Source organism: Siniperca chuatsi, linkage group LG15, assembly GCF_020085105.1.
Source record: "Siniperca chuatsi isolate FFG_IHB_CAS linkage group LG15, ASM2008510v1, whole genome shotgun sequence".
Taxonomy (NCBI): Eukaryota; Metazoa; Chordata; class Actinopteri; order Centrarchiformes; family Sinipercidae; genus Siniperca; species Siniperca chuatsi.
The window spans coordinates 14,299,786-14,319,674 of NC_058056.1; the positions used below are offsets into that span (position 1 = coordinate 14,299,786).

Here is a 19,889-nt window from a genome sequence, read left to right on the forward strand (position 1 = left end):
TGACTTATTATCAGTCATATCTGCAGACTTGGTGGCTTATAAGAAGTGAGAAACTTATGAGCATTTGTTAATGACTTGAAGGTTCACCAGCAAGAGATTTTTAACAACCTGGCAACATGGAGGCTGTTCTCATGAATGGATTATAACTGATGTATAAAGCATTAATATATTTATTTTTAAATCATCAATAAAGCCATTACTTACGATCTATAAACCTTTTATTAAGGGTGGTACCAAAACATCCAGTCTATTAGATGTGTCCCAGCTCAAACACTGAGCTCAGTCACATTAGAAATGTCTGAAAATATTACTTTCTCTGAATCGTATTAATATCTGACTTTATGAATATGATCACTATCAGGCTACTGATCATTTCAAATAGATGATTTTAAGATATTGTGATTGTTTTGCTGATAAAACAGGATTTAACAAAACAGATAATAGCAGGAACGATTTGTTAATCCCAGTGAAGAATAAATAATATGACTAACATACAGTAGTCCTATACATAACCTTTTAACGGCCCCATCCTGCAGGAAAGAAATCGCTGTTGTTGGACAAATAAAGTTTTTCACACCACGTGATCAGCACTGTCATGGCTGCGCCCTCGTGTCATGCTTGGATGTTATCATTTGTAACACTATTTTGACGTCTTAAAAAACCACAGCCAAGTCAAGGTAGTAATTTTTTAAAATTGTTTTTACTTATACATGTTGTATAGTTGTTTATATTTTACCAAGCCAAATGAATCTGATATATTTACGAGCATTTTATATATAGTTGCAGTGCCTCGGTACCCAGCTGCTAGCTAACTTCACACGTAGCGTTACGCTTTTAACAACTCTGAGGGAGGCAATTTAACATTTTGGCGTAACTCGGTTAGTTTATTTATTTGTAGGAAAATGAAGACAAAGAAGATGAAGCCGAAAAATAAGCGTCTGTCCTCCGGGCTAAAAAAAAAAGACAAACGCAGCATCCATGTGAAAGGAAAATGGAAAGCCATAGAGCTCGATCCCAGTCTCTTCTCCGAGGAGGGCTTAGAGGGTCTGGTGTGTTTTGAAGAGCTAACAAATTACCGTCTGATAGACTCCGAGGTGGCTGTAGCTAAAGCAGCAAAAGAACTGAAAAATGAGAAGAAGAAGAAGAAGAAGGCGAAGAAAAGAAAAGCCAGCGAGGGAGAGGAGTCTGGAGAGAAGGTAGATGTGGAGAGCAAAGAGGGAGAGAAAACAGCTGAACCAGCCAAGAAAAAAACCAAGAAGAAGAAGAAAAATAAGAAACTGACAGCAAAGGAGTCAGTCCAACCAGATAACATTTCTGCAGAAGTGACACAGGACGATGTAGCAGCAGGTGTGGAGGGAGGAGAAGATGTAACAGCTAAAGAAGCCACTTTAACAGATACAGCCATTAGCTCAGAACCTCATTCCCAATCAAAACTCACAAAGAAGAGTAACAAAAAGAAGAAAAAGACACAGAAGCAGCAGATAGAAATGGATACAGGCCCAGAAGAACAGCCAAACCTGGAGTCTCCATCAGAACTTCAGGCTCTGGAAAAAGAAAAATCCACTCAAGATAAAATGACAAAGCCCCCCAAGCAGCAAAAGAATTGGACAAATGCAGCACTTTCTGGCTCTATTGACAAAAATACTGATGTTTGTGCATGGAAGGACCTGTTTGTTCCCTCCCCTGTGCTAAAGGCACTGAGCAGTCTTGGATTTGGTTCACCGACCCCTATTCAAGCCCTGGCTTTGCCTCCAGCTATCAGGGATCGTATGGATATCCTGGGGGCGGCTGAGACAGGTAAGTTAAAATACCTTTTTCTCTCTTAAGTTATTGTCAAAGTTTTTGTCTCGTGACAATCTGTCCTCATATTTCCATAAGTGAAGCTAATGTGAGCACTGGCATTACAGGAAGTGGGAAGACATTGGCTTTTGGCATTCCCATGATCCACACCATCCTGGAGTGGAGAACCGGTTCAGAAAAGCCTGTTGTTGACAGCATTGAACCAACCACAGAGGTGGAGAGTTTGTATTTACCAGCTATAGACGAGTCCACAAAGTCAGGTGACACAGCTGAATCCACAATAGAAGAGGACGAGGAGGACAACATGGAGGCTGAGGAAGAAGGTGGTGAAAGCATCACAGAGCTGGATCAAGGTGACACAGAAGAACATGACAGTGAAGATGACGATGAGAGGCTTGGGTGTGTTAAAGTAATTGAAAATGCAGACTTTGACTTTGACCCCACCGCTGAAGCAGAAGAAAAACCTGCTGGCAGTCGCAGTCAGCCGCTGCTTGGACTGGTGCTCACTCCCACCAGGGAGCTGGCTGTTCAGGTCAAGCACCATATTGACGCTGTCGCAAAATTCACAGGTAAGTCATTAAAGTTTTAAAGTTTTTTTTGTTGTTTTGTTTGTTTGTTTTTTGAATTAATTTAACAGAATTATGAATGTCAAGATACTCAAGATGTTACTTTTGTGCAGACATTAAAACAGCGATAGTGGTGGGTGGAATGTCACAACAGAAACAAAGGAGGATGCTGAAGCGAAGACCAGAGATCATTATTGCCACTCCAGGACGTCTGTGGGACTTGATCAAGGAGAGGCATCCACATCTGTTGAACTTGAGACAGCTCAGGTAAGTCACACTTCACACCTCTTTCTAATATGATTGGGGTGATATGGTAAAATATATATATATATATATGAAACAGAATATTTTTCAGATATTAATATACAGTATATACGTACATACATATGGCAAACATTACAGATTGATCAGCCATCCTCAGCATCTGGCAGAAGTGTCAGGGATTTCCAGATTGTTTAAAAAGAGTATATAATTTTCTCCAACTTAATAAAGGTTGGTATAACATAATAGTTTTTAAGTATAATATGCTTTGAGTCAGTAATTTGGACAACAGAATTTTGTTGTGTTGCTAATGTTATGATCACATCATCACAATACGAAGCCACTGGAAGTCAGTAAACTGTAGTACTGAATTATCATCCAGCCCTACTTTCTTATTTATTCATCAGATTTTGATAAACAGCATTATTGGTTTTGGTTCTTGAAGGGTAGGTGGATAACCATAAATGTTTGTCAGGAGGGACCACATTAGCCAGTTCCTATACAAGATGTAATCTTCTTCTTTCTTCTTCTTTTCCTTTCGGCTGTTCCCTTTCAGGGGTCGCCACAGCGAATCATGTGCCTCCATCTAACCCTGTCCTCTGCATCCTCTTCACTCACACCAATTAACTTCATGCTATACAAGATGTAATACAAATATAAAATATATACTGTATCTAAAATGCTCTGTAATTACTGGTGCATGAAATGGCTTAAGAAGAAACAGTCCAAGATATCCATGCCATTGACTTTCTAACTTCCATGGCCTGTAGGGCCTTAAGTACAACATCAGCAGTGAAAGGTTAAATAAAGCAAAGAGACCTAGCATCGACTGCATGCACATAATTGCTATTTGTAGGAGGGGTCCCTGTGCAGTAATTTTCAAACAAAATGCCAGAGGCAGCAGCAAAATGTTTGTTGGAAGCTAAACAGATACCACAGGTGGTGACTTTGTTTTTATTGAATGTGACTTCCTTCCAGGATTTAGTGCGTCTGTCCGATGTTCATGCTACCTTTTTATTAACTACTCTCGGTTGTGTTATTCTACAGATGCCTGGTTATTGATGAAGCAGATCGCATGGTAGAGAGAGGCCACTTTGCAGAGCTGGAGAGTCTGCTGGAGATGCTGAACACTGTGCACTTTAATCCCATGAGGCAAACATTTGTGTTCTCGGCCACACTGACCATGGCTCGCAGCCTGCCCACCCGGCTCCTGCAGAAGAAGAAGAAGAAGAATCTGGACCAGAGGAGCAAGCTGGAGATTCTCATGGAGAAAGTGGGGATCAAGTCCAAACCCAAAATCGTTGACCTGACCAGGAAGGAGGCAACTGCAGAGACTCTGACTGAGACACGGATCCACTGTCAGAAGGAGGAAAAGGACTTTTATCTTTATTACTTCTTGCTCCAGTATCCTGGCCGCACCATGGTGTTTGCCAACAGTATAGACTGTATCAAGAGACTGAACTCCCTGCTGGTTATCTTGGACCGTACTCCTCTGCCTCTTCATGCCAACATGCACCAGAAACAACGCCTCAAAAACCTGGAAAGGTTTGCTGAGAGGGAGAGGTGAGTTTTGCACACACTTGCAGTAGCGGTCTAAAGGTATTTGCCTTAGGTTGGGACTTAATCTAGTAACTGTGTACATATCATGAAATATAAAGAACTGTTGACTGCTACTAAAGGCTTAAGGGTTTTATCAGGTATTTGCGAAAAGGCTTTTTTTATGGCTTAATCAACAGAGGGAAGAGCTTCTTCAGTGGAGGTGGAGAAACAACTTCAGTGCACTTTGATTTGTCTGTACATGTGCTTGTGTTGCTGCCATCTTGGCAAGGTGTCCCTTGGTAAAAAATAAATAAATAAATCACAGTGGAAGTTTAAAAAATTTAGAATTATAATCATTTAACACAGTGATATGTACTTATTTAAAGATCAGATTATTAATTTGGTAACTAAGAGGCAGTTCTTGTAATGAACCCTGTGCTCACTGTCATAGAAAGTGACATTCACACCTTTATGTAGTTAAAATACCTCATTATTTGGCTTTTTTTTTTTTTTTTGGAATAATCAACTCAAAGCCCAAACAAATGTAAATATTTCTTTCTCAAACACTGAACTTCACCATTGACTCATTACTTACTTAATTGATGCTCGAATTTCCAAATTTCATTCAGTTGTGTTCTGCTGACTACTGATGTGGCAGCAAGAGGACTGGATATTCCCAATGTTCAGCATGTTATTCATTACCAGGTAAGCTTTTTTTGACTTAGCAATTATTATTTTTGACTGAAAGCCAGTTACGTCTATTCAAACAAAGAGTATTGTCCTATAAAAACAAGAGTACTAATTAACTGTAACACTAACCAGGTTCCCAGGACATCTGAGACTTACGTCCATCGGAGTGGCAGAACAGCAAGAGCCACCAAAGAGGGTCTCAGTTTGCTGCTAATAGGCCCGGACGACATGATGAACTTCAAAAAGATTTACAAGGCTCTTGGGAAGGACGAGGAGCTTCCCATGTTCCCCATAGAGATCAAATGCATGGAAGCAATCAAGGTGAGATCCTGCATTAGGTCCTGCCCTTATGTGGCATTAAAAAGATTATATTCGATAGTTTATTGTCGAATGTGTTCCTCCACAGGAACGGGTGAACTTGGCCAGACGGATAGAGAAGATTGAGTTCCACAATAGCAGGGAGAAGCACCACAACTCCTGGTTCAGACAAGCAGCAGAGGCCCTGGAGGTGGACCTGGATGATGATCTTTTAATTGGTAAGACCAACACAACACAAAATCTCTTGTAACATGTTCAGTTTATTTAAAAATGTTCAAATACAGACAATTGAATATGTGACTTATGTCAGGCAGAGCAAAGGATGAAGACGCTGACAGAGAGCAGCAGAAGATGGTAAAGGGGATGAAAAAGCATTTGAAGCATTTGATCAACCAGCCTGTTTTCAAGAACGTGACAAAGACCAAGTACCCCACTCAAATGGGAAAGCTCTCCCTGCCTCACATGCCTCTAGCAGGGATGGAAAGTGCCCTTACCAGGGTTTCAATACAGGAGGAGAAACAGAAGTTAAAGAAAGCTGTTCCACCACAGCAGAAAAAGCAGAAGAAGCAGAAGAAAGAACAGCAGCAGCAGCAGTGACATGTTAATGGGAATGTGTGTTTTAAAAGACCATCTTTGATTTATGTAATTGTTGATTTATGTATTTTTTTACATAAATTAATTTCAATTCATTTAAATACTTATTGCACAATGTGCAAAAATTGTATTTCCAGATGTTGAACCGCTGTACACTGCAAGATTTTATAAAAATCTGTTTTCACGAGTGTCTTAAAACCCATTTGGGATTTCATTCAACCAAAGTCAATATTCCTGAGTTGAGCTGAGTCCTAGTGGATCGCGGGTCAGTGTTGAGGTCGTGGGTAGAGAATGTTATAATGTGACGTTTGGTAGAGGAGGTGCAGGGAGGGTTCAGCACCCTCTGGAATGATGTGGTGGGCCAATTGCTGTTCATCACCCTCCATGGAGACGATGTGGATGCAAATATCCAGGGCCTGTGACAGAGCTAAGATGTCCACATGATCACACTCCATCGCCATGGCCTCCACTTCCTGAATGAAGAGAAGGAAGACATTACCAAACCTGATAGTTGCATTTCTTTGACTTATCCTTTTTTACTTGGACAGTGAAACATTGTCTACTATATTTTCACTAAATGGCAGCAACACTTTATTACTAACTTGATGACAGTAGACTTGGAGATTAGACGCCTCCACAAAGTTGCAGAAGAAGTCAGCATGATTTTGCAGGTGTGCTGAAGTGAGCAGCCTGAGATACTGCACCATGCTGTCAGAGGTCATCTGCTCGTTGAAGAGCGTGAGCAGCCTGTCTTCCTGCTCATCAGCCTGGCACTGCTCCACTACATTTACGACCTAAAAGAGAACAGCAACAATGAGATATTGTCACTTTTTGGTTTTACAAAAAAACTCTTCTTCCTAGTAATACAAGTGTGCCTCGAATACTTTGATTTTCATTCCCTGCATATTTTTAATAAGCAGATCTAGTAGCAGACTAATCACACTTAGTAAGGAGCTCCTTGTGAGGTTTTTTAAGTTCCAAGGTGATGTGCCAGGTCAGTGGGCTCTTCTTATTTCAGCTAGCTTCCCTCAAGATGTAATTCATGAGCATAAACATGATTTTTTTTCAGCTGGTCACAAATTTCTTCCATATATAGAATGTATTGGTACTTTCATATGTTTTCCTCTTAAAAATCTGCATGTAAGTGCAATCTCAACAATCTGCAAGTGTCAGATTGTTGAGATCGACATCCACCACAAAGACATTCTCACTTCAGTCTATTTTGGACTATACACCTCATTTTATGCCTGTAAGTGCGTATTATGTCAAACACACTACCTCTCCGGGGAAAATGTTAGGGACTACCCAAAGGCCAAAATGGAATTTTAAAATAATCTTACAAATAGGTCCAAGGTCACTATTGCTTGACAGTAATTAATAGTTAATTCCCAACAATAAATGTACCTTTTTGTTGCTTAAAGTCTGAGCATTTCATTTATTTTAAATTAGACCGAATGCTACCTGTTAAGTAAAATATATGGTGTGACTGTAAAAGGAAATGCATTTTTTACTGTGTTCAGGTGATGCCTGAAGGAGCTCTCATCAAATCCCGCAGAAGACAAGTCTTTGCAGGTTTGAATAATTGTCTCCTTAAATCTGAAAGAAATCAATACGACAAGGCCGCCTTAAATTTGAAGTGACTTCAGTTTGGACAAATGGCAGTGGTGATGACAACTGACCTCTGCAAAGCCCTGGGATTGTGCAGGACTGACTCCAAGTGTGCGAAGCAGAGTGCTCTGTAGAAGCAGTTTCCATCTCCGCTCACTTGTCTCACGGAGGAAAACTGGCTGCTTAAATCCTAACAAAGGACAATAGGTGTGATTAATATGCGGCGGACCCGTTGAGTCAAGATGGGTGACCATGACTACCTGCAGTACACCACCCTACCCCACCCCACCCCACCCCAGCCTACTTTATATTTGGCACCCGGCGTTTGCTCAGGAAACAGCGAAGAAATGTCCTCTCTGCATGAGACAAGACTGCCAGCCTCCATCTGTCGAGAAACAAACAGCGTTACTAGTTGCGAGACCAAACAGCGGTTTCAAGGGCGACTGGCCACACGACATACCTTCGTATTTCAACATGGAAACAATGTAAGAAAACGTAATTACAGTTTGGCAAGACTCCGTGCGTCAAAGCTGTGTGTCAAAACATTGTTGCAATTTTATTTCCATTTTTCTGAAACCCGGATGTTTGCAGATACCACGTGTTCGTGTTAAAGGGACAGTACAGGGTTTGTTTAACGCTGGAGTCATGCCTTCGTAGATGACGTTTTGTAACCGAAAATGTCGTTAAGCCTAAACATCAGTCTAAAACTAGAAACCAGTGTAACCGGTGTTAGCTAAAAACATGTCAACCCTCAATTAGCCTATTGTGGGGTTAGCCTTCTCCCTGTTACTATTACAGTAAGGTGACAGACATGAGTCAGTGGTGGAGGAAATACTCAGGACTTTAACCTAAGTTAAATTAGCAATACTTCAATGTAAAAAAAAAACAACACTTTTTAATTGTAAAATCCTACTTTCAAAATCTTGTGTAAAAGTACAGAAGAATTATCAGCAAATTTTAGGACACTTAAAGTATCACAGTAAAAATACTGTATTTCAATGTATCTGGTAGAGGTGGGACTCATTTAACTACAGAGACCCTTCCTCATTAATAAGGAGGCTTCATTAATTAACGTGAGGATACTCACAACAACCTGAAGTATCTGAGCTGTCGTCTTACAGCCTGACAACCCAGAATATTGATCAATCCTTCAGGAATGCAAATTACTGACAAAATAAACCTCTAAAAAGTATGGCTTAACATGTTTTGCTGCTTTGACTGCATTGCCCAGAGGAGTAGCATTGCAACATAATTGTTTGGCGTCTTGTGCAAAAGCACCCACTTTGTGGTAGATACAGAATGGAAAATGTATGCAACACTTGGCCCTGAACAATATGTAGGATTTACAACAGGAAAGTCAGATTCTCTCTGCTACTTTATATTTACTGTATTTAAGAAATAAAATGCAGAATATCACAAAGAATCCTTACTCTACATCATTTAAAATAATTCTTCGTAAACTGCAAATCTCTTCTCGTTACTGTTAATAATCTAAATCTGAGAAAATTGCATACATACCATGACACGCTCCGGTTTGATCTGCCTGACAGCATCATTTGATTGTGACCATTTTATTTTAAAATGCAACAATGATGACATTCCAGAGATACACATTTACAAAGTTCTGATGCTCGAATACACTTAGTTACCTTATTTTCAAAATATATATGAAAAGTACAAAACTTGATGCATAGCATTTTGCATTAAGTGTTTTGAACACTGAACCTCTGTTACATAAACTCAAACAATTTAAGAGTCAAACCACTCTTAGATGTTTACAAAAATATCTTAACACAAGGTCCATTTACTGGCTTTTTCTAGAGTTTCCAACTGCATCTCACAGTCATGTTGTCATGTTCTACATTTCAAAAGTAAGATTTTGTCAAACTCCTGTTTCCAAGGTCAAAACTGAACTTTCACACTCAACAAAGTTAGATTACTGTAAGCATGAAAACAACGTGATAAGTTGTAAAAGTTCTACATCAACTTATTGTCTCACTCTTTCTACTGACTTTACTTGAACATTTGATTTGTGTTTTACTGCCGATGCTTTTCATTGATCCCCTCTCTCTTTTGTCTGTCAGAGCTGTTCTACTTGTCATTGCAGACCCCGACTCCATCAGTCTCCTCGCTCTCTTCTCTGTGTCTGCCTCGTCCAGAATGTACTCCTGAAATCAAACTCTTGGTTAGTTAAAAGTTAGGTCAAGGAACGTAAATTACTGGTATGAATACTAATAACCAGCTATTATCTTAAGATATTACCTTCACCATGTCCATCATTGTCAGTATGTTCATGTTTTCCAGAGGTCCATATGCTGGTAGATAACACTGCTCTGCGAGGCTGTTGATGGCCATAAGCAAGGTTCCCACTTCTTCAACCTGAGTGATAATGGCACTTTATTTATATCCAAATCTCCTATCTGCAAATATGCTAAGGGTCATTCCCATCTCATAACCTTCAAGGCATACCTTCACTCTGGACAGGCCTTGCTCCATCAGCAGGTTAATCTCTGCCTGCTTGTTCTTCTCTTTGAGGGTTTCTAACTCACTCTGGAGTTCAGACAGTTCCTTATTGGCCATCTGCATCAGACATAAAAACTCTAATAGGTTGTTCATTCAAGCACTATCACTTAAAACAAATTGCAGTGAATATCTGTGTGTGTCTGACCAATTTTTTAATGCTGTGCTCCTGCTTAATGGTCTGCAGTAGTCGCTGGCCCTGCTCCACCTCCTCCTCCAGACGCCCCAAACGCTGCAGCAGCTCCTGGTGGGTGATGGACAGGGTCTCATGGCGCCGAATGATGGGCATAACCAAAGACTCAGACCCATTATCAAGGTAAACTGAAAAAGATTGGGCAGTTTGGTCTATCTTACAGCCAGTGTGTAATTAACTCATTAGGATAAACAGAACAGATTCATGTAAATGTTTACTCGTGAAGGGCAATAAAAGTCAGTTTTACTTACTGCTGGGGAGATAATCTAGTGTTTTCATCAAATAGTCCTCATAGATTTTGTATTTTGCCATTCTCTCCTTTAAAACTTGCTGTCTGTGAATTGAGATTGTGAATTCAATCTGAGGTTAAAAAAAGTAACTTAATAAGCATTACCCTCACATTAAAGCTTTGGTTTAAAGTTCTCACCTGGCTCTAAGTTGTTTCAGCTGTTCTGTCAGATCTTCTACTTCTCTCTGCTTCGACATGTTCTGCTCCCGTGCAACCTCATACTTCTTCAGCGCTCGCCGTCGCTTCACTTCATTTTCAGCCACAAACTTCTCAAATTTCATTGCCCTCTCTTTAGTCTGGATAAACAAACCCCAAGGGCAACTGCATTAGGACAGTGTCAGTGACAGGTATGTACTCCCTAATCATTCTTGTGTTTGAGTAGTTTTAGGAGGTTTCAATTCACCTGCTGTTGTTTTATTTCCAATTCAGACCTCCTCTGGGCTAGAGCTTCCACGCAGCTCTTAAACTCTTGCCGTTTGAGTGTGAGTTGCTCGTCGACCTCGTCCAACTCAGCTTGTTTCTTCAGAACCAGAGTCTTTTGCAAAGTGTTCACTCCTGCCTCAAGGACTCTGCTAGAAGTCTGCACATATAAAAATAGCCCATACTATTAGCTGCATAAACACTAATACGCTTTCCATGTACTAAAACATCCCAAAAAGTGAATCATCATAGGCAACACATTTTTATTTTCTGTATAATTTTAATATTATAATATTTCTTAAAGGTGCTATTGATTACATTGATAACATCCAGCCACTAGATGACACACTCCCCCTCCCATGCCATTCCAGTGGTTGCCAGGTCGCTGCACTACCTGCATATTTCATGGTCAAGTGGAGCGAAACTGTCATGTCAAGTGATGAATCTTTCATGATAAAATAATGAATTCATTTTGCAACATATAGCTATAGATTTAGGTTACTTTGTGCACTGGTGTTTCATGTAATGTTATCCATGGTAATCTTAGTATATGGCTAGCTACCTAGCTAGCTTTAGATAACCCTTTTCCCCCATCATTTAATAATTATAGGGGCCCTATATTGCAACACCGTAAAATGACATTTCAATCATCCTTACAATATAAGACATTAGGTAAATATTTTAATCCAATCAACGAGTACAGTGCATAGTAGGGATGCTGTTAAAACCCACAGCGCTGGACATTAGACAGACAGCTGCAGTAAAAGTTGACGTTAGCTAGCATTAGTGTTAGTGTAGTGTTGACCTAACATTACTCGAAGTGTTTTCTTGCTGAAAACAAATCTCATAGCGGATTATAAAAAAAACAGCTGAGCACCACACGGCAACAATGGCTACAGGGAGAAAGGCCAACTGTATGATCAGATTTTTATATTAACTTGTAGCTAGCCACAAGTACCCTCAGCAAAGTGTCTCTAATAGGGCTAATGTTAGACGACTATATAAGGTGACACCCTCAATAACAGTCACGTCTTGGGTCTAAACAGTATAATGAGCAGATTTGCAGTAGTTATGAACATTCATTTACGTATAAATATAATGAATACGCAGAACTGTAATTTTATGGGTTATTGCTGTTCAGACGATTAAGCGAAGGTAGCTAATATGTGCTAACTTAAGCGTCCGTTTTTTTCCACAACTGTCAACTATACCACGTGATACCAACGTGTTATACTATTGGCTCACAAGCCTTGTTAGAAGTAGGAACCAAACTTCAGACATCTCACAGAGATAAACAAAACATTCATTTTGGACCTGTCAAAATGTTTAAATAATTAATTTACAATCATAATATATTTTTTTTAGGAAAAGCGATACTTTTATTCCGCACCTTTCTAAAAGCTCTGTGGATGTTTTTTTATATTCATATACATAAAAATGTTATCAATATAACCTTTGAATGCACAGATTGACAACCAATATTTTTTACTTACCTCTGTTACAACAGGTATGTGGTTGACATTTTCTTGCTTTCTATGTCTGAGGAGAAAATAGATTTGCACTAACAACGCCACCCAATGGAAACATTCATAATTAGGTTTTTAAAGAGAAATGAAGTTGACATGCTGCCCACTGTAAGCACAGGCCTACCTGGTGTCTTCTGACTGTGTTACAAAAATGTTTCTTATTCTGTTCTCCACCGTCAGTTTTAGACGGGCATCGCTGTTATCTAAGAAGGGAAGGGAAGAAGTCGTCATGTTTTTTGCAAATATATTGTCCAGGAATCCCGATGAGTAAACAAGTCCTGTAGTTATTCCACGTTCGGACGAGGATCTTTTCCGGATGTTTTCCTGGATTTGTGTAGATGTTGCCTGGGAAACGCGGGCAAGACAACAGGGAATGCGTCGGGATCATTTCTCGGTTGTTATGGCAACTGCTAGGGAGGCGGTTCTGTTTTATTGACTGAATAAGAGGCACAGAAATGAGATCGTTAGAGGTCCGAGAGGAGGAGAACATTAAGAGCGCTCACTCCGGTCTAATTCCTGTGAACCAAGTTGTACGGAGGACCAAACTATGGACTGCTGACTCTGAGCTCCACGACGGGTTTGGGATGCACTGTTATCAACTCCGTTAAGAGCTCACGTGATAAATTCTGTAAAATATGACCCCAAATTAACTCTATATTGATATGGAATGAAAAATTAAAGCATACATAACAATAAAAAGGGCATCTGCTCTCCAACTGTTCATTAAAGATCCCCTTCAGACATGTTTTTAGACATATAGAAATCTGAAACTCTGCTTTAAATTACTATAATTTGTGTCTGATAAGGCTTTTTGACAAAAAAGTTGAATTACCTTGTTAATTTTTTAAAATAACATCTACCTCTCCCTTATTGAAAAGTCCAGAAACTTTGAATATGCAAATATTTTTAATTTCAAAAGTTTAAGTGGTGGATGCAAGATGTAAATTAAAAGTCCATTCTCAGTGTATGTGCTCTGGAGGTTTCACTTTCCACATCACACTTGTGTAAGTTGCATATTGAACCATGATTGGTTTTTAAAGTAGTTGTGATGTCACACAATCAGGCACATAAGACACATAGTCTTAAACTCAGATTTGACCTAAGCACAGAGAAACTTTCCTCCTTCAGCAGATGAATGTGTCAAACTCTGTACGTAGCCTACATCATTCTGCACAGTGAAGTAACAATTAGGAAAAGGCATTTTTGAGTGGAGGGGGGCTTACACATTAGATTTAATAAGTTAATGGTATTAATTACACCTGTACTTTTCCTGCAATGACAAGTCAAAATGCTCAAAAGCATCATTCCAAGCTTCCCTGGAAACCTAAATGGAGGAGAGCCATTGTGTATGGTATTAGTTTCACCTACTGTAGGTATTTCGTGCTAAGACCTGTCTGTGAGAAAGGTCTATGATTACTGTATTAAAAAGAACAAAAGTGCTGGTAATGTTCGAAGGAAATATTCCTTGTGAACTTGAGTTATTGTGAAAATGTAACTTGTTGTAATTAAATACCACCTCTCACTATTGCCACTATCCTCTCTCATCTTCTTATACAACAGCCCTGCACTAAATCCTACCTTCATGATGGTTATGTTCAGCTTTTGTTGAAACTGTTTTAGAGAGGTGTTGATTCAACAACCTTGTGAAGGCACTGAAGGACTTGTTCATACCAGAGAACACTTCCACTTTAGATACAGGAAGAATTTTTCACAAACACTTCCGAAGAAGTGATTGTGAAACAAAAAATCAGCTGTTGTTCTCTGCTTCTCAAGCACATTTTCACACTTCATTGTGTCACAGTAAGAGCTGATACAACAGAGGGATATTAGACCATGTTATTCTTGTTATAACAGTGGATCAACACATTTGTATTGGACACTGTCACATGGTGAGTTGAAGTCTTTGAATTATGATTCAAGCTTTAAAGAAAGGTTTTTAAACAGTTTTATACAAATGTGTTCAAGTCTCTCCTCTCTCTCTCTCTCTGTGTGTGTGTGTGTGTGTGTGTGTGTGCATTTCATCTTTTTTCTTAATATAGTGGAAAAACTGTATTTTCTTAGTCCATTAATCAAAGTCATAGTTGAGCAAATAAACTGTAACTTCAGCTTCATGTGTTATTCTAATGCCGTTTTTCTGCTGCATAACTCAATGTAGCACTACACACAACCTCACATCAGTGTTGTCTCTGGAGCAGCAGAATCAAGTGGAATCAAACACAGTTGAACATGCCCTTAAAAGGCATCTATCCTCACTGCCTGAGTTACTGCTCTCTGATGTCTGCCAGTGCAGACTTCAGCTCTGTCAAATGAGCATGAATTCATACAGTATTGACTGTATAGAATGTGTTTGTAATACTGTGTATGTTGGCATATTATCTTTTGCCTTAGGGACTTTGCAAACCTGTTAATGCAATTGCTGCTATTAGTGTTCTGACTTTGGTTTTCTAATCTTCTGGATCATCAGCCTCATCACTGGTTTATGAAGAAGTTTATGAGCAGCACACTGTTGGATGTCCGAGTCCTCAGACACATCTCCTGTGATGATCGCAGTCAGCAGATCCAGGTCTCTTTACCAGAGACTAAACAATGATATCAAAGACAGGCTGGCTGTCTGCTCCCTAAGTCTCCACACTTCAGCGAACTCAACAGTAAACTTGCTCAGGTGAGGAAACAATATTACTTTATATAGCTCTTTTTTCTAAAATGTATTGTATAGTATGCACATGCCCAAGAGATTTTCCTTTTCAAATATGTTATAATAAAACAATCCCTTAGTAATCCCTTTTGAAATGTGTTATTTTATGTGGTCATTTATATTCTACATAAATGGATGGTTATAAATTGTTGATCAGCATAATTAATTGTCAAAAAACAGCAAAGAAAACTATGTAGGTTACTGATCTGTGCTGAATATTTAAAGTAGAAACTTGGGTGTTTGTGAAATCATGTGAGGCTCAGTACAGGTGACTATTTCTCCAGACCAAAAAACAAAACAAACTCTTATGGGGGCCAAGTGTAATGGGAATGTAATAAGGGTAATGTTAAATCTGGTTCATGTGAAGGGAAATATATGATAAAATCACAATTAAAGAGTTTAGAGCGGCAAGCTAGTTAACAGTAACATACACTGGATGTGAAAAAATGACATTCCATTACTATTATTTTATTTCAGCTAACGTGGTACAAGTTTTACATCTGAAACTTTAAAAATACACACACAAAGAAAAGAGCAACTAAAAGAGAAACACCACAGCTCTAATACTTATTGCCTGCAGGTGGCCTGGCTGTAAGTGTGCAGCAGCTATTACTTTCTACACCAGTAAGAGGCGACATTGAAATATATATCTGCTGCTGCTAGGACTTTAATTTCCTGAAGATGCCATAGATGTGTCATGTGGTTTGTCAATCACAAAACACCTCCCTCTTGTGGAGAAACTGCAACGTGATGTAGTGATTTAATGAGTAAGTTACAAGTCAGTATGAGGTGCTTCACATCTAAAACAATTGTTAGACAAGTGAAGCTCATGAACTCTGCCAAGAGATTATTAACTTGAATAATTATGTCACTGTGCCCATTAAGGCATAATGTGCTCATAGTGCCCTCAATATGACTTCATTTTGAATCCTTTTAGGAGGCATATGAGAGGAAATAATTTTCTTAGAAGGGATGATTTAATTTTCTCTGGCATGAAAACCACAGGTTATGGTCATGCCCATAGCTACCATTGAGGACACAGATGTCATATCCTCAAAATTGTTTCTGAGAATTTGGGAGTTTTAAGGAGTTGTTTACATTCTACAAATGCACACAAATTACATATGGTGGGTTTTTAAAGGCATTATTTTCATATTTTAGATGAAAAGGCGCATCTCCCAGCTGTATGCAGCTGAATCATTTGGCTAGGCCCTGGTTACTGGATAGTCCATTTGATAGAGTCTTTCAGCTATGGCATTCAAAAGTAAATAGTGACTCATGAATTCTGGTGGAGCTATCTTTTATCTTCTGTAGTAGTCATTGTTATTTCGTGTTTTGTGTTTTTTCTCTGGTACTAGCCCTGTTCTTCCAAAAGATTGGTGCTTTTTATTATCTGGTTGTTTAATGTGGAAGCCAGCCAATGAAATAAAGGCTTCATGCAAAGAAAGACATCTCGGCTTAGACTGCGTTATCTCCAGTGCTGTTCGCCTTATCTCTGGATGCCCGAGTCTCTTGACATATATGGATAAACCCGTCACCCTGCGGCCTGACAATACGGTCCCAAAATAATCTGAGGGAGCACAGCTGAGCCCCGCTCGGCGCCGCACGCTGCTCCGCCGCCGCCGCGCTGTGTGGAAACACTGCCGTGACATCTATCATCAGTAATGACGAAATTCAGCTATTCTGAATACTTATCTCAGTTCCGTAATGCTGGAGGTAAATGTAATAATGCTTTGCCGCGACTGAGAGGAGATAGGAGGAGAAGAGACAGTCAGAGCGACGTCACGTCAGAGCCGGAGTGAGTCTTTTGTTGTGGTGGTGTTTGACACCGAGGCTTCGTGTGTGTTTGTGTGTGTGTGTTGGTGGTCCTTGTGCGCAACTGAGGTCTTCTGTGTAACTATAGAAGAATATGAGTAAAACATGTTTAATCTTGATTTATTTAATCACATAATTAATTGCTTATGTAGGTTAAATAAATAAAGCCAAAAACATTAAGATGATCACCTAAATATAAAGATTTAAGGTCCATGGTTGCATCAAAACTGTAGCCCTCAAACAGTGATGTCTGTCTAAAACTACATTTAATTGCCTTTAAGTGTAAGAAGGTTTTTTTTTTTCTCCTTTTCAAGGGATGTTGACCCAGTGGTGTTTGCAATCAGGAGAGGGGATGTGAAGGCTGTTAATGATCTGGCAACATCCGCTCCTCACAGCCTGCTGAAGGAGAACAAAGATGGGTGGATATCTTTGCATGATGCTGCCTTCTGTGGACAATCAGAGTGCTTGAAGACCCTACTGAGGGGTATGACATTGAGGACCCTCAATAATGCTTTCAAACAGTGCATTTGTTCAGTTTGAATCATGTGGGCTCAGCGTGGTAATATAGGAAAGGAAAACAGAGATCTATTCAAAGAGGTGTTTGTGTGTGCTGTTTGCATTATTTATTTTTTTGGTTTGCAATGTTAATTAAGTCGCCCAACTGGTTTGTGTGATATGTATATTTTCTACTCCAGCCCATCCAGGTTCAGTAGACAAACGCACCTTGCAGGAGCAGACGGCCTTGCTGCTTGCTGTGTCTTGTGAACACTTGTCATGTGTGCGGTGCCTTCTGGAGGCAGGTGCCGACCCCGACATCAGCAGCAAGAACAAAGAAACTCCTTTGTACAAAGGTACAGCTGTGAAATCAATTGTATACAGCAGTATAGAGAAAAAAACGCAAAAGATATGGATAAGTGTATATCAGCCAGGCATTTGGCAGAAATGACTCAGCGTCTTGTCTGTTTCTGTAGCCTGTGAGTTGGAGAATGTGGATATGGTGAGCCTCATTCTGTCCTATGGAGCCACTGTGAACCAGCGGTGTGGTCAGGGTTGGACAGCCCTCCATGAGGCTGTATCCAGGAACAACACAGAGATCTGTGAGATACTTATAAGAGCCGGGGCCTCAATCAATCCACCTAATACCTACAGCATCACACCACTCATTGTAGCAGCTCAGCGAGGACAGATGAGGGCACTGTGTTACCTTATTGGGAAAGGTACTTTTCTGCTCAAAATATGCCTCCTTTTCATGTTTCTGATCCCAATTTAAAGATCATAAAGGAAGAATGCTTTTCTGTAGGTGCAGATGTGAACATGCAGACATGTGATGGTGTCACAGCGCTGCATGAGGCTAGTAAAAATGGCCACAAGGAAAGCGTATCAGTGCTGTTGACTCAAAACACTGATGCCAACAAACCCACTAACTCAGGACTGCTGCCGCTGCATGTTGCTGCCCAATATGGACACCATGAGTAAGTTGAGAAACTATAACTTGTTACTTAGGTATTATTATAATAGAAAACACTGGTGAAGATGTGTGGTCATAATGCACAATAGAGTAGTTACTGTAGATGGAGTTATGCTAAGAGTTATAGAAACTGCTTTGCATTTGTTGTCTTTATGTATTTTGTGAACTTAACCTCCTCACGTTGTGTCCAGGATTGTGTCCCTGCTTGTCTCAGTGACAAGTCGAGCCAGGCTCCGCCACAGTTGTATCAGCCCCCTCCACCTGGCAGCAGAGCACAACAGACACACTGTGGCAGCTGTGCTGCTGAAGGCAGGTGCAAATGTAAACACCACACTGGCCCACAGTCATTCCATCCAGTATGCTGATGGACGTACAACAGCCCTCTACTTTGCTATTGCCAACGGCAGCACAGAGACAGCAGAGGTGTTACTGAATGCCGGCGCTAGTCTAAGCCTGGACCCAGTCAGTCCTCTACTGATGGCTGTACGGCAGGGCTGTGTCAGCACTGTGTCCTTACTGCTGGAGAGAGGGGCCGATGTCAACGCCAGAATCCCGTCTAATGCCACTACGTTCCCTGCTGTTCTTGCACTTTGTATGAATAATCTGCCTCTACTCAAGTGCCTTTTGGACAATGGCTGCGATGCCCTCTCCTGTTTTACCTGTACACACGGCAGTGGCCCTCACCCAGCATCAAGAGGATCCACTATAAGAACTGGCAGTAATGGCTATGTTTTGCAGAATGACAATATGCTTTCTTTAAACTGCAGTGAGGCACCAGAAAGGGCAACACAGGTGGGAAAAATAACCAAAAGCATTTTCATGGATTTCACAATAACTGAAATTTGTATGTTCTTTATAAATAATTTAGCTTCTTTCTGATTTTCTTCTTCAGTTCTGTGAGTGGATCTCAACATCAGTTGTGTGTAAATGGGCAGGACCGATCATAGACCTGCTGCTGGAGCATGTTGGTCATGTTCAGCTGTGCAGCAAACTCACTGAACTACTGGACAGCCGGGAAGAATGGTTCACTGTTAAGAGGAAGTCATGTAAGTACCTGATAAAACGTTATCATTCACTTACATCCTAATATGCAAACATGTCTCTTTCTGTCTCTGTCTTTCACTTCCTTACACATGCATACGACACAAATGTAGTCAAATATGCAGGTGACAATCCTCTTTGTCTTTACTCTTTGTCTTGTCTACAGCGTCACCTCGTCCACTGCTACACCTTTGCAGATTAAGGATTCGGACCCAAATGGGGAGACACAGACTGAAGTCTCTCACAAGCCTACCTCTGCCAGACAGACTGATCAGATACCTGAGCCTGGCTGACTGACTTTAAGATGATCGTCACGCAAAATATAGGCATCAGAGATGTAACTCTTTTTGTGTTGTTTTTTTTTTTTTGTTGCATCTAATGTCTTGAATCTGTAAATGCTCCTCTCAAAGCAGTTCTTTATGTATGAAATATCTATTTATAATATATGTAATGTGACAATAAGTTTGTTTAATCTGGCCATCGGAATGTTTTGTAGTTTCACAGAAATGCTCAGTGGTAGTGAAAATAATCTAATGCCCAAAGGAG

General features: G+C 40.1%; 4 protein-coding genes across 9 annotated transcripts; 2 read left to right on the top strand and 2 right to left on the bottom strand.

The window, feature by feature from the left end:
- The first annotated feature begins 517 nt into the window (after positions 1–517).
- ddx24 (DEAD (Asp-Glu-Ala-Asp) box helicase 24) lies at positions 518–5,966 on the top strand. Of its 2 annotated transcripts, XM_044167595.1 has the most exons (9): positions 518–677; positions 899–1,797; positions 1,908–2,369; positions 2,480–2,633; positions 3,675–4,190; positions 4,796–4,871; positions 4,989–5,177; positions 5,263–5,392; positions 5,485–5,966. In XM_044167595.1, exons 2-9 carry the CDS (start codon positions 903–905, stop codon positions 5,769–5,771), a joined length of 2,709 nt encoding a protein of 902 aa, XP_044023530.1. In that variant the 5' UTR covers positions 518–677; positions 899–902; the 3' UTR covers positions 5,772–5,966. The 2 variants fall into 2 exon arrangements, with proteins under 2 accessions (XP_044023530.1, XP_044023531.1); XM_044167596.1 differs by lacking the exon at positions 518–677 and having other exon boundaries at positions 685–1,797.
- Positions 5,417–8,990, bottom strand: LOC122862261 (ubiquitin thioesterase OTUB2-like). 3 transcript variants are annotated; one of them, XM_044167608.1, is made up of 6 exons: positions 8,895–8,990; positions 7,681–7,761; positions 7,448–7,566; positions 7,280–7,364; positions 6,371–6,562; positions 5,417–6,241 (listed from the first exon to the last, which is right to left on the bottom strand). In XM_044167608.1, exons 1-6 carry the CDS (start codon positions 8,988–8,990, stop codon positions 6,035–6,037), a joined length of 780 nt encoding a protein of 259 aa, XP_044023543.1. In that variant the 3' UTR covers positions 5,417–6,034. The 3 variants fall into 3 exon arrangements, with proteins under 3 accessions (XP_044023543.1, XP_044023545.1, XP_044023544.1); XM_044167610.1 differs by lacking the exon at positions 8,895–8,990 and adding an exon at positions 7,837–8,106; XM_044167609.1 differs by lacking the exon at positions 8,895–8,990 and adding an exon at positions 7,880–8,102.
- On the bottom strand, positions 8,910–12,584 carry si:ch1073-416d2.4 (coiled-coil domain-containing protein 42 homolog). Its single transcript, XM_044167602.1, has 9 exons — positions 12,449–12,584; positions 12,292–12,337; positions 10,782–10,958; positions 10,517–10,674; positions 10,341–10,423; positions 10,045–10,217; positions 9,846–9,956; positions 9,639–9,755; positions 8,910–9,544 (listed from the first exon to the last, which is right to left on the bottom strand). The coding sequence occupies exons 1-9, from the start codon at positions 12,553–12,555 to the stop codon at positions 9,359–9,361; spliced, it is 1,158 nt and encodes a 385-aa protein (XP_044023537.1). The 5' UTR covers positions 12,556–12,584; the 3' UTR covers positions 8,910–9,358.
- On the top strand, positions 10,094–19,748 carry LOC122862254 (ankyrin repeat and SOCS box protein 2-like). 3 transcript variants are annotated; one of them, XM_044167599.1, is made up of 9 exons: positions 10,094–10,212; positions 14,789–14,986; positions 17,149–17,318; positions 17,530–17,685; positions 17,806–18,051; positions 18,135–18,306; positions 18,494–19,094; positions 19,195–19,348; positions 19,510–19,748. In XM_044167599.1, exons 2-9 carry the CDS (start codon positions 14,835–14,837, stop codon positions 19,638–19,640), a joined length of 1,782 nt encoding a protein of 593 aa, XP_044023534.1. In that variant the 5' UTR covers positions 10,094–10,212; positions 14,789–14,834; the 3' UTR covers positions 19,641–19,748. The 3 variants fall into 3 exon arrangements, with proteins under 3 accessions (XP_044023534.1, XP_044023533.1, XP_044023535.1); XM_044167598.1 differs by lacking the exon at positions 10,094–10,212 and adding an exon at positions 14,098–14,213; XM_044167600.1 differs by lacking the exons at positions 10,094–10,212; positions 14,789–14,986 and adding an exon at positions 16,425–16,817.
- Positions 19,749–19,889: the final 141 nt, after the last annotated feature.